Here is a 20,120-nt window from a genome sequence, read left to right as displayed (position 1 = left end):
GCTAAAATTAGAAACCGCCTCAAAATTGACTTACTAGAAATAGCAAGTCTGCCTCAAAGGCCCTCCAAACGTACAGCCAGCTCACAAGGGTCGTCATGATGAACTGACTTAGCCAACTGCAGCAGCCTGCTAAAAAATGGGGACATTACAGTTCTCCCTCCCTAAGATCAATGACCTGCGAAGGGTTAAACGGCATAAAATCTCTCTTCACGTGTTTCCCTGCTCGTTGACAAGTGTCACAACTCACAACACATTAACTGGGGTCATTGTACAAGGTAAGCCATTGTAACCCTGTAAGTTGTACTTTTTGTGTCATTGTATCTGGTCACATATGCCCTTTGACTGGCCCTCTGTGTGCCTCTCACAAAACACTTTGTACTTCCTCCTCCATGACACACCTTAGTACTTGGTCGAGTCCCATTTGTAGAACAATTTTTTGATCAACTGGAAAGTTCTGCTCCTAATTACGAACTTTCGTTGCTCACCCGGTGACATCTCCCTAGGAAATTGTGAGGTTGACAAATATTCTCCAATGCTCTTGTACCACTCTAGCAAGACGACAATTTGGAATAGATGTGTGTCAAGGAAGTCAATGTTAACTCCTAACGGTGACTCTCTTGACTCGATCCAAGAGAGTTGATTTGAGATGACATGGCTCTTCACGACTACACAGTGATGGTGAAGGTGAATTCTTGAAGTAGCAGCAACCATCTGCCCATCCTCCCCTATATGATTGGTTCATTCACCAAGTACATCAATGCCTGGGGGTCCACTTAGAACATTAATAATGTTGCCAACAGGTAATGCCCGCACTTTTGTACGACATAAATCATTCTAAGGGCCTCCCGCTCTATCATACTATAGTTTGTTTCTGCCCTCGACAACAATTTGTTGGCTAAGTCAATGGGGTGATCCAAGTTGTGATCACCCATATGTGCCAAAGTTGCACTGATTGCAAAGCCAAAGTTGCACTGATTGCAAAGTTTGAGGCATTGACATGCATGTGGAACTCATTGTCCCAATGGGAACATGCCAAGATCATTGCCTTGGCCAACTAGTCTTGTCTTCAATTCTGCAAATGAGGTGTCCTTCATCCCCCACACATAGGATTCCCCTTTCTGCATCAACTTGTCCAAGGGATAGGATACTTGGGCATAGTTCTTTATGGATCGTCTATTATAGCCGATGTGCACCAGAAATGACTTCACCCCTGTAACATCAGTAGGGGCCTCCATCTCGACGATTACCTAGACCTTGTCAAAGTCAGTCTTTATTCCTATCTTACAAATAATACAGCACAAGAGCTTCCCTTGTGTAACCATAAATATACACTTTTTTGGGTTGAGTGCCAAAATTTTGTTGGTACCTCTCCATGAACTCCTAAAGCTCTATCAAATGTTTCCTGCCCACTAAAGATAGACCAAACATCGAGGAAAGCTCAAAATTTCCCCACCAACATCTTCTCGAAGATGTGGAGGATTATTCTTTAAAACGTTGTCAGTGCATTGCATAGACCAAAGGGCATTCGGTTGTACGTCCTCCACCACAAAAATTATTTTCAACTTATCCTCCTTTACGATAGATATCTAGCTATAACCAGAAAATCCATCCATGAATGAGTACATCTCGTGACCAGCAACCTCCTTGAGGATCGTATTTGTGAATGGGATGGGGAAGGGATTCTTTATGGTGACAGCATTGAAGCATCAGAAGTCGACACAGTTCTGATTTGGTTGGTATCCTTCTTCAATGATATCACTATTGGAGATGCCCAATCACTTTTGTGCACCTTAAAGATGATTCATGTCTCAAGCATCTGTTGGGTTTCCTCATTCACCTTCACTACATAATATTAGTTCATCTTGTACGGTCTTTTTTATATGGATATGGCTTCAGGTATCAAGGGGATGCAGTGTATGCACAGCTCCGGTGGTACACCCTTGAGGTCTGTGTGCGTCCATGCGAATACTTCTTTTTATTTCATAAAGATTTTCAATGTCACAAATCTTAGCACAGGATCCCAATCATCCCCTACAAGTATATTGTGTGACTTCTCCTCATCTTCGAGGTTGGTGATCTGTAGGGATGGTTCCCATACTTGATCAGTTTTTCTACGTCAAATTTGTGGGTTGGACTTGATAGAGCTCTAAATTTCTGGCAAAAGTTAGAGAGCCCCATATAAGAAAAAAAATCTTATTTGCTGTCCTTATTAATCCAAAAAACTCTTTCTTGCAGGGCATGGCTTACACTATTACCATGAAGGCAGATTGTGATAAATATACTAATGATTTTATTAAGAAAGGGGACTTGTATTCCGAACCAGGTCTAATTGCAGGAAGATTTTGAAGCCATCAAAGCTTGGCTATGCTGCAGATATTTTAGTCAATCCAAAATTCTTCGAAGGGCTACTGCTGAACATGAGATTGTCCCTAATCCTTCTGCAATCAAGACCAAGCAGAGATACAATTCATGAGAACATTTAGATTATGAAGAATGGATTCAATCTAGCATAAATGTCAAAAACATGAGTATTGATGTCGAGTTTCTTTCTTGCAGCAATGCTCTTTAGTCCTATTCATAGCACATGAACTGTGACAATTGGATTTATGTTGATGGAACAAAAAATTCACTTGCATAAGATGTCCAGTGATCCTATCATGGACTGGATTAACCATCTTGACACTCACGAACTACTTCATCCAGCTGGTGCCAAGGAGTACTGATTGAAATAGTTACTGTTGGATGATCCAGATAATGTTGATATGATGATCTTCTCAAATTATAAGTGCCATTGAACAGGATGATGCAGTCCAGGAGTGGTTTCATAGTCTCATCCCAAAATTTGTTCGGGACTCTTCTGTTGCTGACATAATCTATGATACCTCAAACCAACATATTTGTTTCTGACCACTGCCATATAGATTGGAAAAGTTCCCGCAGAACAGGGTAGTGATGTAATTATTGTGCCCATAATGACAGGAATAGGAAATCGAACATTAATAAAATTGAGATGGAAAAGGGCGCCAACAATTCATGATTTGTATTCTTAGCCATAGTTTCTCAGGAATAGGTGGCATGATAAATGTGTGGGCTCCAAGATGGTTTATCATGTATCAAATATGTGGAAGGTGGTATCGTGCATTATCTCTCTGAAGTTACCAGTTGAACTTGGAAACAACAAAGGAGGTTAACCTATAGTTTGCGGCTCGTATTCACACTTCACGGTAACGTTACCCCCTGCAATTATTAATAAATAGAAGCCACCGTGTGTATAAATAAAAGAAGCCGTCGAGAGTCAAAGCAAGCACGGGAAGAAAAAAAATGAAAAAACAAGTTATTCGAACAGGAGGTTGGAAGCCGCGGGTATAAGGAAATATGCTGCCGTTAAAAAACATGCCCAGCCTGGCTTCTCATTTTGACAGAAATCATATATCCATGCATCGTGATAGCTACAGGTCAGAAAGAAATACGATGAAGAAATTACAAACATAATAAAGGTTGCAAGTAAAGACAAGAACAAGTCCACATAAATTAAATGAAATAGAAGACGTATATGTTAAAGGCCGATATTAATTAATAAAAAGGTTGATCATATTCAATATGACCCGATAACATCAAATTAATTGGTTTAATTAAAATAAAATTAAGAAAGGGTACGCACTTCGCAAGAGGTGTCTTCGTTCACGCAAAAGACGCAACTTTTAATTGGAAAGACCACAAATAAATTCAGAATCTAATAATTTGCAAATAGAAAAGAAGATGCACATATTCATTGTACGGCGCTTTGTAAATATAAATTTATTTATTATATTTTAATGATAAATAAATGCCTTTTTTCTTCTTTGTTTATTTAAAAGGCATTAAGATTTAAACTGCAATTGATTCGTCTTTTATAATCATTCTTTAAAATTTCGTAAATAGCTTGAATATCAGATATGAATATCAAATGAGTGGGTATGGTTATTTAGCATCTTATATGTGATCATCATAGATATAGTGAAATATCGCATTGTTTTTGTATTTGTGTCTAGTTTGTCTCCCACTATAGGAGTTAAAGTTCAATCTTGACTAATTCAAAATTGCATATATATTTGATCTACGGCATCTTAATTATTAAATTGTTGATAGTTCAAGTGCATAAAAGTTGTATATGAAAATCTTCATTGTAGTTAAACTATGTTGCCCGAATAAGCAAAGGCATTGGTCTTCCTTCTTGGAAACATAAACTTAATTATTGACAACCTTACATAAATATTCAACCATTTTGAGCAATCAACATTCAATCTCATTTTGATCAAGCTCAAGGACCTTGCCAACCGAAGAACTCACTAAAGCTTATATTCACTATAAAAAAGCCTTGAACCAGGCAGTCAACGTTTGAGGTAAAGGTTTACCCACCTAGGTGTCGCAAACCCTGAAATACAAGGGAATTAAAATCATTACCATTCTTTGGCCAGAATTGATTGTAGAATCCTGTTGGAGGGTTGGCAAGCTCTTGGATTTCCAATTTGTGGTTTTGGGAACTAACAAGATTGTCGATTATGCGGGCATCACCTTCCTTGTATTACCTGTACCCTAGTGGGAACACGTCCTTCTCTAACACTTGTTATGTTTCCTCCACCCCTAACATGTAGTTGTAAAAGAGCACGTAGTCTTCCATATGCCAATGGAAGAGTCCATTCATCAAGCTTGTCTCGTCCTCCAAGCATTCGCCCACTCTAGAACACCTTCATCATTAGGTTCCTTAATCACAGGGTTCACTGGATTTCGGCCATGAAGTTCAGAATTTGGTGAACTTTAAAAAATTCTTAAAAATCGTCGTTGTTCGCCAGTAAATTCGTATGGATATGATTTTAGGTTTAGAAAAAATTCCTATCTTACCAAAATGGATATTGCCTCAGACAAGACACGATTCACACAGTTTGGTAATCATTGCAGATTTAAACACAATACAAGTGCAATTACACTGTTGTTTCAGGCATGATCCAGTGTTGTGTTCACAGAGTGCTCAATTTCCTAGTCTCAACTTTAGCCAAAGGCCCAAATTGCCCAAATGTGTTTGACTTCCCTCTATTTGACTTCCATCTCGTGACTGCATTTTGCAAAAGCAATAAACTTTAACAGGACCCTCCAATATGTTTCAAATTAAATTCTCTTTAAAGTTTATTATACATCTTTAAATTTTGGTTTAGGAACGACTGCCTTTTTTTATTTGTTTTCTATTAACTTTAAATTTTTTAAATTAAATATAAAGTTATAATACATTTATCAATTATATATTAATACCAATTAAAAAAATTATACTCTAATAATATTAAAAGTACGATCTTAGACATATTTAAATCACAATATTGTTCTATTTAATATTTCTTTATTTTTCAATTTATTTATATATTTAATCAAAAAAAAATATTAATAATATTCAAAGTAAGATTTTAAACATGTTTCAATTACAATATTGTTCTATATAATGTTTTCTTATTTTTCAATTTGTGTATATTTTAAAAAATTTATTTATATAGGCAAATATAATGTCTAATTTTTTCAGATTTTTTTGGGGTGCCAAATTTTATCCGAATTTTATAGTTGTCAAACATGAATTCAAACCTTGTGACGTAGTATGTTCCATGCGACTCCTTCCTTCATCCAGTCGGCCATGTTCTTTGTCAAACTCCAACTCCAAAGAGGATGTGATCTCTTTAATTACCATCTCGATATGGAGGTTAATAACAAACTTCCATCCACTGCTTTATATGGAGAGTATTTTTCTTCCAATTATGATTGACCTTCATCGTTAGTAACCATCCCCTACCCAAAATGGCATCATACCCTTTCTTTTTCACTAAAATCACAACAAAGTCCAACACAGGCAGTTGTATTCCTATGGTAACCTATTGGGCCATCAATGTTCCGAGAGGTTTAATTTCCTCCTACTCGCCAACCAATAAGTTGAAGATTGGGGGCCATAGGGCAAGTTTCTCGAGTTTTTTCCACATTTCCTCTTAATGTACGTTCACCTCAGACCCACCATCCACAATGGTGTCCATCAGAATAATTCCAAGGATACCCATTTCTACAACAGCAAGGTGTTGGCCATTATTCAGTACCAATAACACAAGGTCCATTGCTAACCCCCCATAAACATGCAATGGTTGTACAGCATTGGCTTGTCTGGTGGTGCTAGGTTGTAGGGAGAAGGTACTTAATAATGTTGTACTTAATCAAAGCATGGTCAAAGGAGGTCTTGGATTTTGATGGGAACCTCTGTTTGTAACATTTGTCGTAATATAATATTTTCCGCTTCTATTCGTCTAGAAGTGCCAACCTTGTCATGTGTAGCCTTTCGAACCTTCATTGCTTTCTTAACCTCCTCTCTAGCCTCTCCTACCCTCTACTTCTTTGTTCCAAGGTCAAGGTATGTGGCTTGTTTAGCTTGGTTCCGAGTGACCGCAAGCACTTTTTCTTCCTCAATGTTCACGCTAGGTTTTCAACAATTAGCGTCCTCATGATCTCCAAGGCCGCATCATTGACACAACTTTCGTGGTGTTTCGCCCTTTTGGCAGTCTTGGGCAAAGTGGCCCCATGGATTGCACGCCCAGCACTGGATCAACGGTCGTCTCTTTGAACCATATTGCATCTGGCTCTTCTTGTTGTCGTCATTATTTCCTCTCCCTCCACACCAACTATTTTGGAACTTGACGGATGATGCATTATCGTTTGTTGTGTGGTGTTCATTGCCCTAGAGATAGATGGTTGTTCCTATGTTAAGAGCACTTATTGACTCTTTGTCTTCCTATTGTACTAGCATTCCTTCCTAGAATGGCCCATAACCTAGTAGATGTCGTAGAAGGATTTTCTGGGACACGAACCCTTCATGTGCTCGTTTTCCTTATACTATGCGCACCACAATTTCCCCCCATCACTTTGACATGGGTTCCCCTTCATTACTTTAAATTCCTACATCATTTGTTCCATATCTTTTTGAAGGGCTTGCACCTTCTTGATTGACTCATGGTTGTAACTGCTCTCTCCAAATGATTAGTCTTCTTCAAAAATTTGTCTTCACTTTCAAGGTTCGGCGTCCACATACGTGGGCAATACTTCTTTCATTTTCTTCCTCGACAGCTTTAATCCCTCCACAAACCACCTCTTTTTCAACTTGTCGAATGGATGGCTAGGTTTCCATCTTCCCAAGCAGCTTTTTAAACCTCAAATTGTATGCTCATATTATTACAATAATAGATAAGACGTCTATTATTAGTTAATGGTTATCTTGTAAATATCTTTAGCTTTAGTTTGCTTTCGTTTTTTGCTTTCTCTGGAATAGAATGTTTCTATTCTTTACGATCGTTTCCTAAGGAAACATCGTCTCTTCCTTTTGTATAAATTGACCTTTCGGTCTCTGTTATTAATAAGCAAGTATTTACCAATTACCTCGTAATATGGTATCAGAGCTAAATACTTAAATTTTTTCGAAAAAATTTATAATTTCTTCTTAAAATTATTTGTTTAAATTTTTCCAAAATTATTTCAGCTAATTTCTCCAAAACCCACCTAAGGTTTTTCTGCTTGGAGAAATTCCCAAATTACGGGTCTACAAATCGCGTGGAAATCGTGGCCATTTTTTGAAGACTCGCATTTTTGGGGTGAAAATCTACATGTTTTTGTATCAAATCTTAATGCTCTTAGCCGTCTCAGTCTGTCATCGTGCTCTGGAAGCAGATTCGACCATTTTTCATCAAGAAATCTGAAGTTTTTTCAAGTTTTTTTCAGCTAGGGCCTTTTTTTTCGAAACCCTAATTTTTGGGGTCGAAAAAAATTTTGTTTGCAGATTCTTGATGGGTTTTTCGAGCTCTCTTCTGGATCATTCTCTTATTCTTTTGGGTCTTCCGTATTTTTGCGTCGAAGAACGTGCCTTCACAGATCTTCACAATTTTTCATTGAAAAACGTGCCATGGCATCTCTGACAAATATTATGCTCGAGCATAATTCCAAATTCAATGGTCACAATTAAGGAACCTGGAAGCAACGCATCATTGCAATCTTCGAATATCGAAACACTGATCAACTTGTTCTAGGTGTTACGCAGCGTCCGACTTCTCCGGGTCCTGATCAAGATACATGGGATCTGAATAATCGAGAGGCAGTAATGCTTCTCAAACTATCTGTAGCTGATGACCAGCTTTCTCAGATTCCATCCGGCAAGACAGCGGCCGAAATCTGGACACATCTAAAAGGTCTTCTTGAGACTTCCGACAAGAGTAGAGCCTTCTTTCTGAAAAACACTTTGTTTTCTATTGTCATGGATGAGCGCACCTCGCTCCAGGCACACCTAAATCGGATTCAGGAAATCCGTGATCAGTTACTTGCCATCGGTCGCAAGATGGAGGAAGAGGATATTGTGGTAATCACTCTTCGGAGTTTACCAAATTCCTATGAGCATTTTATCGAGACTCTCAACATCACATCTACTGGTGTTGATCTAAAGTTCACTGATCTCTGCACCCTGCTACTTCAGCAAGATCGGTGGAAACAACAGTTCAGTAGCAGCTCCAGTTCCACCTCCACTGAGCAAGCCTTTGCTGCGAAATCCTTTCAGAAGGATAAGGGCAAGTTTCAGCAACCATCTCAGCAGAAGTCTTCTGCTCCAGCATCCGATGGTACCAAAAAGAAGAACATTCAATGCAACTATTGCCACAAGTATGGTCACATGAAGGTTGCATGTCGGAAACGCTTAGCTGCCTAGTCTAAGCAATCAGGTTCACAACCCAAAGCGAACAGTGCAGAGCACACTGAGCAGGCGAGATCTGCCTTTTATGCCTTCATGGCTAAAAGACCCGCAGATCATGTACAGTCATCTGCCTAGTACATTGATTCAGGTGCCTCTCGACATTTCACTCACCGCAGAGACTGGTTTACTGACTACCAGCCTTATTCAGATTCTGTTATCTTTGGTGGTGGAGAAGAGTACATGGTTGTTGGTAAAGGCAACATTCAAATTCAGTCTCTTGGGAGGAAGCTCATATTCCTTGATGTGTACTACGTTCCAGGGATGGAACTAAATCTACTCTCGGTCAGTCAGTTGCTGCGACATTCTCCACACTTGGCAGTCACCTTCAGTTCACATCAGTGCACCATCACTGATCGGGCGACTAAGTCTACTATTGCAGTTGGTCTTGAGGATCATGGTCTTTTCAGACTTACTGATTTTGGTGATTCTCAGGAGTTAGCTATGGCTGCTCGGCGATCTTCCATCAGCACGCTTTGGCATCAGCGATATGGGCACTTAAATGTGCATTATCTCTCAAAACTTGCTCGGGATGAGCTTGTTCTTGGTTTGCCAGAGATTCAAACCCAACACCTTGGAGTTTGTGACGCATGTCAGGCTGGGAAGCAACATCGCACACCTTTCCCCAGTGGCGATTCTTGGCGAGCTTCTCAAGTACTTCAGCTTGTTCATGCTGATATCTGCGGCCCTATGGCCACTCCTTCTGTTCTTGGGTACAGGTATTTTCTGTTGTTTGTAGATGATTTCAGTAGAAAAATGTGGGTGTATTTCCTTAAAAAGAAATCCGATGCATTTATTGTATTTCAGAAGTTTAAACCCTTAGTTGAAAAAGAGTCTGGGAAATCTATTATTACTCTTAGATCAGACAATGGGGGGGAATTTTGTTCTAATGTTTTCTCCAGCTTCTTGGATACACATGGCATCCAACGCCAGTTCACCACCCCACACGCCACAACAGAACAGTGTAGTTGAACGTCGGAACGGGACAATCACCGAGATGGCTCGTTCCATGCTCGAACACAGACATGTTCCGAAGCATTTTTGGGCAGAAGCAGTTAACACTGCAGTTTGTTGAACCGGTCACCCACAGTGGCGGTCAAAGGTAACACTCCGGAAGAGGCCTGGTCAGGTCGCAAGCCCAGAATCAGTCACCTGAAGGTTTTTGGCTCTCTTGCTTTTGTTTGGATCCCTGATGCTTCACGCACTAAGTTGAATGCCAAGAGTCAGAAACTGATGCTTGCTGGATATAGCAGTCTTCACAAAGCCTACCGCCTTATTGATGTTGAGACATCTCGTCTCATATACAGCCGCGATGTAGTCTTTGATGAGCAGCGAGGACCATTCATGCCTGTTTCTCCTGTCCCTGATCCAGCAAACTAGCCTATGCAGGTTCATGATTTGGGAGTTCGGCTTCCATTAGGTCCACCTGATGGGAGGGCTCCAGTAGCTCCTACAGCTCCAGTCCTGCCAGTGATACCTGTACAGCCACCTCCGACTTCTCCTGCAGGATCAACACGTTTTGAAGATGCTTCACCTGAGTTTGATCCAGATTCTTCTGATCAGGATCCTGTTGATCAAGCATCTCCTAGTACTACTATTGGTCATTCTCCTCTCCGGCCTAAGTGGTGGGCTAAGACACTTGCTGATCTTCATGATGATGCGCTCATTGATGGGAGAACTACTCGGAAAAAGAGCAAAACTATAGATTCTGTTAACTTTGCTCTTATGGCCAACATTCACAGTGTGTTTGAACCTCAAACATATTCCGAGGCTAAAGGAATTCCAGAGTGGGAACAGGCCATGCAATCTAAACACCAGAGCCTGCTGAAGAACAACACTTGGGTCCTTTTTGATCTTCCCCCAGGGAAGAAACCCATTAGCTGCAAATGGGTCTACAAAATCAAATACAAATCAGATGGTACTTTGGATAAGTACAAAGCTCGTTTAGTGGCAAAGGGCTTTTCTCAGCGTCAGGGCATTGATTATGAGGAGACCTTTGCTCCTACTGCAAAGATGAGCACCATCAGATTAGTCTTAGCCATGGCAGCACAGTTTGGCTGGAAGGTCCATCAGATGGACGTAAAGAGTGCTTTCCTGAATGGTGATCTCCATGAAGAGGTCTACATGACGCAGCCTCTTGGTTTCTAGGTTGCTAGTAAAGACCATCAGGTTCTCAGATTGGTAAAAGCTCTCTATGGTTTGAAGTAGGCCCCTCAGGCATGGTACATCAAGATTGATACGTACCTCAGTGATCAAGGCTTCAAGAGGAGTTCTTCAGACTCAAATCTGTACATCAAGACTACTGACAGTGACATCATCCTTCTGGTTATCTATGTGGATGATCTGATCATCACTGGCAATTCGGCATCTTTGATTCAGGGAATCAAACAACACGTATGCCAGTCTTTTGATATGACTGACCTTGGGCTCATGCATTATTGCTTAGGTGTTGAAGTTTGGCAACAGTCTTCTGGTATATTCATCTCTCAATCCAAATATGTCAGAGCCTTGTTAGACAAATTCCGAATGCAGGATTGCAAACCTGCATCTACACCTATGGAGAAAGGTCTCAAGTTATCAGCCAAGTCTGATTCTCCTTTCGTTGATGATACTACGTATAGGCAACTAGTAGGCAGCCTCATCTACCTATCTGCTACTAGGCTTGATATCAACTTCGCAGTCAGCTATATTTCACGCTTTATGACAGCTCCTAAGGCTGATCATTGGATGGCAGCAAAGTGTGTGCTTCGTTATGTGAAGGGCACTTCTGATTATGGACTTCTGTATTCTCGAAGTTCTAATCCTAAACTCAGTGGGTTCACAAATTCAGATTGGGCAGGCTCTATTGATGATAAAAAGTCAACATCTGGATATGTGTTCAGTTTGGGATCTGGTGCAGTCACATGGACCAGCAAGAAGCAGTAGGCAATTTCTCTCTCTTCTACAGAGGCTGAATATAGAGGGACTATTAAGGCAGGGTGTGAAGTTGTCTGGCTTCGTCGGATGCTTGGGGATAGGCAGATGTCACCAGCAGGACCGACTACTCTGTTTGTTGATAACGAAGGCGTTATCAAGTTAGCACGGAATCCAGTCTTCCATGAACGAACCAAGCATGTGGATGTTCATTGTCATTACATACGACAGCTGGTTGAAGACGGGACTATAGATCTGCAGTATGTTCCTACCTCAGATCAGACTGCAGACATTCTCACCAAGCCTCTTGGTCCTGATAAGTTTGTCAAATTCAGAGGACAGCTTGGTGTGTTAGATAGATTAACCATTAAGGGAGGGTATTACAATAATAGATAAGACGTCTATTATTAGTTAATGGTTATCTTGTAAATATCTTTAGCTTTAGTTTGCTTCCGTTTTTTGCTTTCTCTGGAATAGAATGTTTCTATTCTTTACGATCGTTTCCTAAGGAAACATCGTCTCTTCCTTTTGTATAAATTGACCTTTCGGTCTCTGTTATTAATAAGCAAGTATTTACCAATTACCTCGTAATACATATTGTTTCCTTCTTTCCTTGTTTGGAATTTTATATTTTTGCAATTATTTCTTTATTGTCCTCAAGCAATCGAAACTTGCCTTGAAATTCGTTCCTGAGGTTAACCCATGTGTTTATTTTGGCTTTATCCATATCGGAATACCAGTCAATGGCAACTCCTCCTAGGGTCACTGGAAACTATTGAACCCATTTATCTTTGTTTGTCACCGTGTTCATCCTCCAAATGGTTTTGCAAGTTTGATAGTGCTTTACAAAATTTTCCTTCCCGTCACCATTAAACTTTGGTAGTTTTTGCTTTTGTGAAATGTTTTTGTTTCTGCTGCCTGGAATGGTTTGTACTCCCGAGATGGTTGGGTTAGACCTTGACAAGTCGTGTTGACCACTATGCGATGTCCCTCCGGCACTCCTTGTTGCCCTAATGTCCTCGACTTTCCTGGCCTCTTCTTCCTTATTCCTTTAGGCTTCCCTTGCCTCACTCTATGGTGTAAGGGTTAAACTCCCTAATTGGTTCCTTCTCCTTTATTAAGTCGTCATCACTAACCTATCATTGTCTATCGCATTCCCAACAGTATTCTTTCCTACTGTGTGGTTCTCCTTGAGCTTCTTCACCTTCGGCAGTACCACCTCGGTTCCCTTCCATTGACCCTTCAACAACTGTCTTGAACTGCCTCCTACGTTCAACCTATTGTAGTTATAAAGCTCTCTAGACAGTCTTACTCTCATATATTCATTCTTTTCTACTTTTATCATTATTTAATAAGTTTGGCATGTATACTTCTCATTTAAGGAATTGAAACAACACATAACTTAAACAAAGAAACTTTTAATCATTTAGTATTTGTATACAACATATGTCCTAATCATAACACTATGTTTTGCATTACTCATGGTTCCCTCTTGAGTTCACTTCATATTTCCCTTACAATGGGATTTATCTCTCTTGTTCCTCTTTTCAGTGTTCTTCCCTTCGACGGTAGCATTCTTGGGGAACTTCTTGTCGTCAGTTCTCTCAACTGAATTCCTCTCGTCAATTTTGGAGTGCCAAAAACTATGGGAGATAGCACATCAAACGATCTATTGTGGGCTTACTTTGAGGGCCCTCCACACAACACCCTCTAGTATTCCTTCTCGTGCAGCTTCCCTCCGTATGTGTCTCAATGGATGCTTGAAGTATTCAAATGAAATCGATTGCCAACTCCTGCTCACCTTCAAATAAGTTTGGGTGCTCGTCTTCCTGACAACTACTCACCGTAGTCTATTGGTTGACCCATCGCATTTCATTCGCCATCCACACTTTCTTGCTTCTCGGAATCGTAACAGCAACAATGCAAAATGTTTAACGCCTACGATGACTAAAGTTTAATGCATGTTATAGTATGGAATGTATAACAGAGATAGTAAATGCAAGACAGTATCAGAGAACCACCATGTATTCCATTACTATCAAGAACAAATTACATCAACAAGGTTATTAGCCATAATGATAATTTGAGGGGGTGCGACGTAAACTGCCATGACCACAACTACCTACCCCTTGGCCACACTAGCTACCAATGATATTATTAACATTAACAACATTTAGACAACACATGATTTTGCCAACACCATTGGAATCAAAACAACTAGCTACAATAAACAAACTCTGAACTTTAAGAATTCATTGTCGTAGATATAAGCCCAATCCCAAAGATGACAACACATCTAATTGACACCAACATGTTAGGCAAAGTATGGACTTAACAAAATAAAATAAAAGACAAATGCCAGAATATCTGACTATGAAAATACATTAAGGATTGATAAACAAAATGGGAAATAACAAAATAAAACTACTCTAAATGCTTGAAATAAAGAGAAAATAACATATTCGGGTATGAAATGGAAAGAGAGAGATGAAGACAATGAAACCTAATTCGGAGGTTGATAATGCAATCCAATAGGAGCTTTCAAGCCTACAATTGAAACCAGGACACAAACAAGAAAGGAAAATGGTTATGACCATAGTTGGAAAACTCGCCAAATGCAAAAACTCACCAAGCCCCCCAAAAGTTTAATCGGGAAAAACTCGGTGATTTAAAAAAAAACTCGAGAACCTAAAAAACCGCTGAAATTTAATTAAAAATACATTTATTTTGCAAAATTTAATGAAAAGATGCATCTAATAAGTTAATTAAAGACAATACAAAAGAAAGAAACAAAGTTTAGATATATATAAATGCATAATGCATACAAAATTGCATTCTCATGCAGAATGCTCATGGTAGGAAGCAAAATAGTAAATTACTAAATAGTTTCAATTTGTCAAACTAGAAGTAAATACTAAAAGTCTAAATACATCAATACAATGTCAATCACATCTTCCTCTTTCCACTTGCACTAGCAAGAAAGCGAGGGGGTCTAGTCCTAGAAGAAGTGCCCCACACTAGGATAGGGTGTGCGCTGCGTGACTGTGAACTCTGTGGCTGTGCCCCCTCGCTCAACGTCCCTACTGACTAGCTCGGCATCCTAGAAGAGGATGCATCTCCTCCTAATGGTAATGCCTGATCCTCGCCTGAATCATCATCATCCTCGTCCTCATCCTCAATGTCATCCATAGTGAACTGAAAATTAGTGTTAGCCTCCCCCTCCATGGCCTGCCTCTCCAAATCAGTGATCTCATCTAGTGTAAACAATGGACTTGGCTCCTGTGCTGTCCAATCAGAATAAGGATCTATCTCATCTAGATCAAGCGGACCAAGTAGTTCTAAGAGTTGTGCCTTTTTTATGCGCAACTTAAGATTATAGTGTACATAAACAAGGTCATTAAGCCGTTTTTGAGTCATTCTGTTTCTTTTCTTTGTATGGATGGACTCAAATAAGCTCCAATTGCACTCACAATGGGATGAGCTACAAGGTTGGGATAGGACTCTGAGAGCAAATTTCCTTAAATTGGGGGTATTAACACCCCAACTTGCCCACCAAGCATCTGCAAAACAAAATTTAAAAAGTTATAAAGCAATAAAAAAAAAAATCAAAAGCACAACTTATCAATTAGCAAAAGTTTTAAAGTTCGATGCTTTACCTGGTGCTTAAGTAGATCTTGCTCTCTTTGCTAGCATAGAAGAGAACAAAGGACCCCTTGATTCCACATAGATTTGTTGTTCGATCACAATAAGGTCTCTCTCCTCTTCACTTGATATCATTCTCTCAATGCATTTAGAGAGACCTTCCATGACCTCTCCATTAGGATCTGAGTAGGAATAATCAGCTCTAAAACAAATAGAAAATGATATCAAGTCTTACTACACAACCTTAAAAAGTAAAGTAAAATAAAGACTTATTAAAATCCCAACTTCAAGGACAATCGATTATCATAGTACCTGAATTTGGGATTGAGGAAGTAGCCTGCTGCATGAATAGGTTGGTGGAGCATATTGTTCCACCTCCTATCAATTATTTCCCAAATGGAGTCAAATCTGAGACTGTCCCCATGATAGTAACTTCTAACAGCCTCTTTCGCCCTATCCATGGCCTCATAAAGACCTCCCATTGGGGATTGCTTCTCATCACATGTGCGCAAGACTAGAACTAGGGGCAGAGACATCTACATTTGAAATTTGAAAAATACAAATTAGTTAATAACATAGTAAGTTATGAATTGATAATGAAACTTGAATAAACTAAAAACATAATGAAGTTACCTCCACAATCTCCTTAGCCTTTGCAAAAAAGCTATCATCAAAGACAATTTGTGCCACAGCCTCTCCTTCGGGCTTCTTTGAGTAAGGTGAAGCAACCCAATCAGCACATACAAACATTTGCTTCAAGGCCAATATGTGGTCAAGAATACTTTGCAACATCAAGAAGACCGTTGCAAACCTTGTCATAGCAGGTCTTATCAAATCTTTGCCTCTAGTGGCTTTTCTCATCAAACTGAGAACCCATGGGTGATTATAGATATATTTCGTGACTCGCCTAGCATCTTCCACAACTGGACTCAGCCAATCAAGTTTTCCTATGTCCTCCAAAAGAAGGTCAAGGACATGTGCTGCACAAGGTGACCAAAAAAGTGTGGGATGCCTCTCTTGGAGGATTCTACCTAAAAGATTAGCAAAAAATCAATAATCAGTAACAAACTTTCCATATTTAGTATTTACAAATTACATCAAATCTAAATTGAATAATACCATAGCATTACATTCATGATTCATATTGATTCAACTATAAAAAATTAAATCTACCTGCTGCCACATATGCTGCTGCATTATCTGTGATTATTTGCACCACATTCTCTATTCCCACCTCCATAACAAGATTCTCCAACATTAAAGCCAATGTGGCTGCATTTTTCACTTTGTTGGAGGCATCGACAGATTTCCAAAACACCACATCATCTTTGCAAGCAATCAAGAAGTTAATAATGATTCTACTTCTTCCATCTATCCACCCATCAGATAAAATGGTGCAACCATACTTCTTCCACTCTTTCTTTTGGTCTTCTATCAACAATGTTGCCCTACCAACCGCTTTGTCAAGCAACCTACAAAATTTAGGTGTAATATTAAATAGTGTAAGTGTTAGTAAAAAATTAGGAAATAAGTTATAACAATTAAGATTTAAAATATAACAATGAACTAAAGTGAATCACAATTATTTACAATTACTAAATAGTAAAATACTAACCTTCCACTCATATCCTTGCGATTAGGCGGCTTGTACCCTTTCCCTGATATTGTCATTACATTCACCATATTGACCCAATAGGGACTATCAACGGCATTCATTGAGATATTGTTGAAAAATCAAAAATCAGTTGTTGCAATATCAGTTTGCTCATGCACCTCCTTAAACCATGCAGTGCCCTCTAATGATGGTTGTGCTCCAGGGGTGTTCCTGGGCACAAAATAACCACTTATCCCTGATGGGGATCCAGATGGTGATGATGAAGAAGTAGGAGATGTAGAAGAAGTGGAACCGGTAAAAGAGAAATTTTGTTTGCGGATCCGTGGGCCACGAAGAGATCCTAGTATGTTCTCAAGTGCTTCTTCTTCTTCTTGCATATCAAAAGGAGCTCCTTCAGATTCAGCTATGGCTGCCCTCATAGCTAATTTTGCCCTCTCCCTATTCAATTTTTTCTCTTCAGCAGCTGCAAGTAGGGCATTGATGAATCTTTTTTCTTCATCAATTACCTTGAGACAAGGATTTGAGTCATGTTTCTTTATGCCTGCAAGGTGATATTTGAGGCGGTTTATGCCTCTAGAAATAATTCTCTCACAGGGAATGCATATCACCTTCCCAATATCATTTCGACTTGGAGCTTCATAGGCATACTGCCATGCCTTATCTCTTGCATTTTTAGGCCGAGTGCCTATATATCCAGATGGGCATGGTGTTTGTGGCCACTCTTCTTGCGAGTTTGTCATTTTTTTAATGGTTGACCGCTGCCCTACACATAAATATATAGAAAAATGAATAAACAAAATTAGAACTTAGAAGCTAGGGTTTCAAATGATTCAAACTTCAAACTTCAACCATATCCTTAGCAAACAACAAACTTCAACCATATCCTTAGAAGCTAGGGTTTCAAATGATTCAAAATGATTTTAAATGATTTGAAAACATTTACAAACAACAACAAAAACAAAAGAACATTTGTTATAAAACTATAAAAAGTTTTCAAACTATGATAAGATAAACATACTTGGAAAAAATCGGTTAGAATCCTCTACAATCCACTCAAATCCGCCTTGAATCACTTGCTATCAGCCAAGAATGCCTCCAAACCTTCTTCTCTTCACTCCTCAAGGCTCTAAACAATGCAAATACAACAAAGAATGAGAAAAAACACACTCACTGCCGCTTTAATCCGTCACAGGTCGCGTTCACCAGTAAATCGCGAGTTTTTGCCTTTTTACCAGACTGCTGAGTTTTTAAATTGGCGAGTTAACTGGTGAAAAACTCAGCGAGTTTTCCATCTATGGTTATGACCATTTAAGAGGTTTACCTTAGTCAAACCCACACTTTGGTGTTTCTACCTCCACAAACAGATGTTTATGTTGGAAACTACAATTGTTATGTTGTCATTGATATCAAACCTTATTGATAAGATAGTTTCTATCTAAGTAGAATGTCATATCAAGATGATTGATGAAGAGGATTTCAGAAAGAGGACATAACAAAAGGACCAAGAGGAAAGGTTGAGTTATAAGGAACTGCAATAGGCACTTAATCAATTGGACTTTGACAAGATAATGTGATTGTTTAATCATAACCTAAGTGGAGAAGATCGTTGTACTCAAGCCTGAAAGAAGTGATCAAAGAATGAACAAATGCATAGGCTTGACCGAGCAAAGAGCGAAAGATTAATAAAATTGTAGTTTATGTTGAGTGATGCTACTGTTGACCAAGCGATAGTACAAGCCGAGCAAAATATAGTGTCGACCAAGCATCAGGATTGACTAAGCATCAATAAATGTGCCGAACAAAGTAGTTAGTAGTGACCAAGTAATTCAGTGATGATCGAGTGTCAGAACAACTGTTGGCCGAGGGACAGCATTTGATAGACTATGAGGAAATCTTGGTTTCTAGCCAACGCAATTGATTTCTTGGGATATGGAAAGCGTGTTGAAGATAATGATGGATGACCTGGAGCATTTAATTCAAGGAAAAACATGTTTGAGTGTTTCTATGCAAGAATTCAAGGAGAGGTTTGGAGAAGTTTCTAGAAGAGAAAATAGGAGATGAAATGATGGAAGGATTTGATGAATCTAACCAAACCCTAAAATCTACGGTGATGTTTAAGCGGCAAAAGATCAGAATTACCTATTTAAGGAGGTACAAGGACTAAACTTGTAGAGGTTAGCAAAGCTGGTGAAGACCTTAACAAAGTTGGAGCAGTTGTTGATTCTGTTGATTGGCGAACTTGAGCAGGACGCTTAACAGTGAAAAGTTCAGAAGAAGAGTGATTGCTTGAAGGGATGTCAAGCGAATCAATAATGGAAATGTTAATGGAGACCAATCAATGAGTCAACTGCTAGATTGAATTGTGATCTATATTAGCAAGAGTGAGTTGTATTTTCATATCAACCTGTTGTTTTAGATTAAGGTAAAAACAAGTTTTGAAGGGACCCAAAACCCTTTAACAAAAGCAAAAGATCAGCATTAAGAACCACCAGGTTTTACAAGGACCTAAAACCTAGAGTAAAGCAAGAACACAAAAAACCAGGTTTTACAAGGACCTGGAACCTAAAAGTTTTAAACAGAAAGCTGGGAAAAATAAAAAACAGAACCAGCAACAACAATTGGATCAGCAACCAACACTCCAACAACCACAACCAGCACCTACACCAGTTCCTTGATGTTCTTCTCCACCTCCTTACTAGCTTTAGCAGTAACCTGGATAATATCAATTGTGGTAGAAATAATAACCTTAGGAGCATCAGCAATCTTTTTTCTCATACTTTGCCTCGTTCTCTTGCTAGGCCCTCCTGGACTCCTCACCACATCAGTGTCTAGAAACATGATCTCCTCGTTACTTTTCTTGCCCAGACTAGCCGCTGCGGCACACAAATTGGAAGTGACCTGCTCCATTCTCTGTCCACTTTCCTTAATAAATTAACGGAGTTCCAGCTCGTAATCCTTAAGTTTATTAGGCATGTTGCCGACAAGTTTCTCCAGGTGGGCTCTCATAACACGTTCATGGTCCAGCTCTTTCTGAATGACTCCAACCTTTTTCTTGAGCACCATGATTTCATTGTATAGGCACGAATCCGTTTGAAGAGAGGCTTCCACTTTAAGTTTGGCAGTATGAAGAAAGGAGAGTTTCGCATGGTGGGTCTCATTCCT

General features: G+C 39.3%; 2 protein-coding genes across 3 annotated transcripts in view; both read right to left on the bottom strand.

Moving 5' to 3' along the window:
- The window catches only part of LOC149564461 (protein BCCIP homolog), a 79,199-nt gene that overhangs the window by 43,145 nt on the left and 15,934 nt on the right, over positions 1 to 20,120 (bottom strand). The window lies entirely within an intron of this gene.
- LOC149564462 (uncharacterized) lies at positions 15,139 to 19,865 on the bottom strand. Its single transcript, XM_089823321.1, has 7 exons — positions 19,623 to 19,865; positions 18,130 to 18,194; positions 16,517 to 16,815; positions 15,977 to 16,374; positions 15,656 to 15,879; positions 15,358 to 15,545; positions 15,139 to 15,261 (listed from the first exon to the last, which is right to left on the bottom strand). Exons 1-6 carry the CDS (start codon positions 19,863 to 19,865, stop codon positions 15,365 to 15,367), a joined length of 1,410 nt encoding a protein of 469 aa, XP_089679447.1. The 3' UTR covers positions 15,139 to 15,261; positions 15,358 to 15,364.

The sequence above is a fragment of the Cupressus sempervirens genome, chromosome 3 (assembly GCF_028749045.1).
Source record: "Cupressus sempervirens isolate cs-2001-9-10 chromosome 3, ASM2874904v1, whole genome shotgun sequence".
NCBI classification, from domain to species: Eukaryota; Viridiplantae; Streptophyta; class Pinopsida; order Cupressales; family Cupressaceae; genus Cupressus; species Cupressus sempervirens.
The sequence above is the reverse complement of the archived record's forward strand: the minus strand, read 5'-3'. Positions and strand labels throughout refer to the sequence as shown.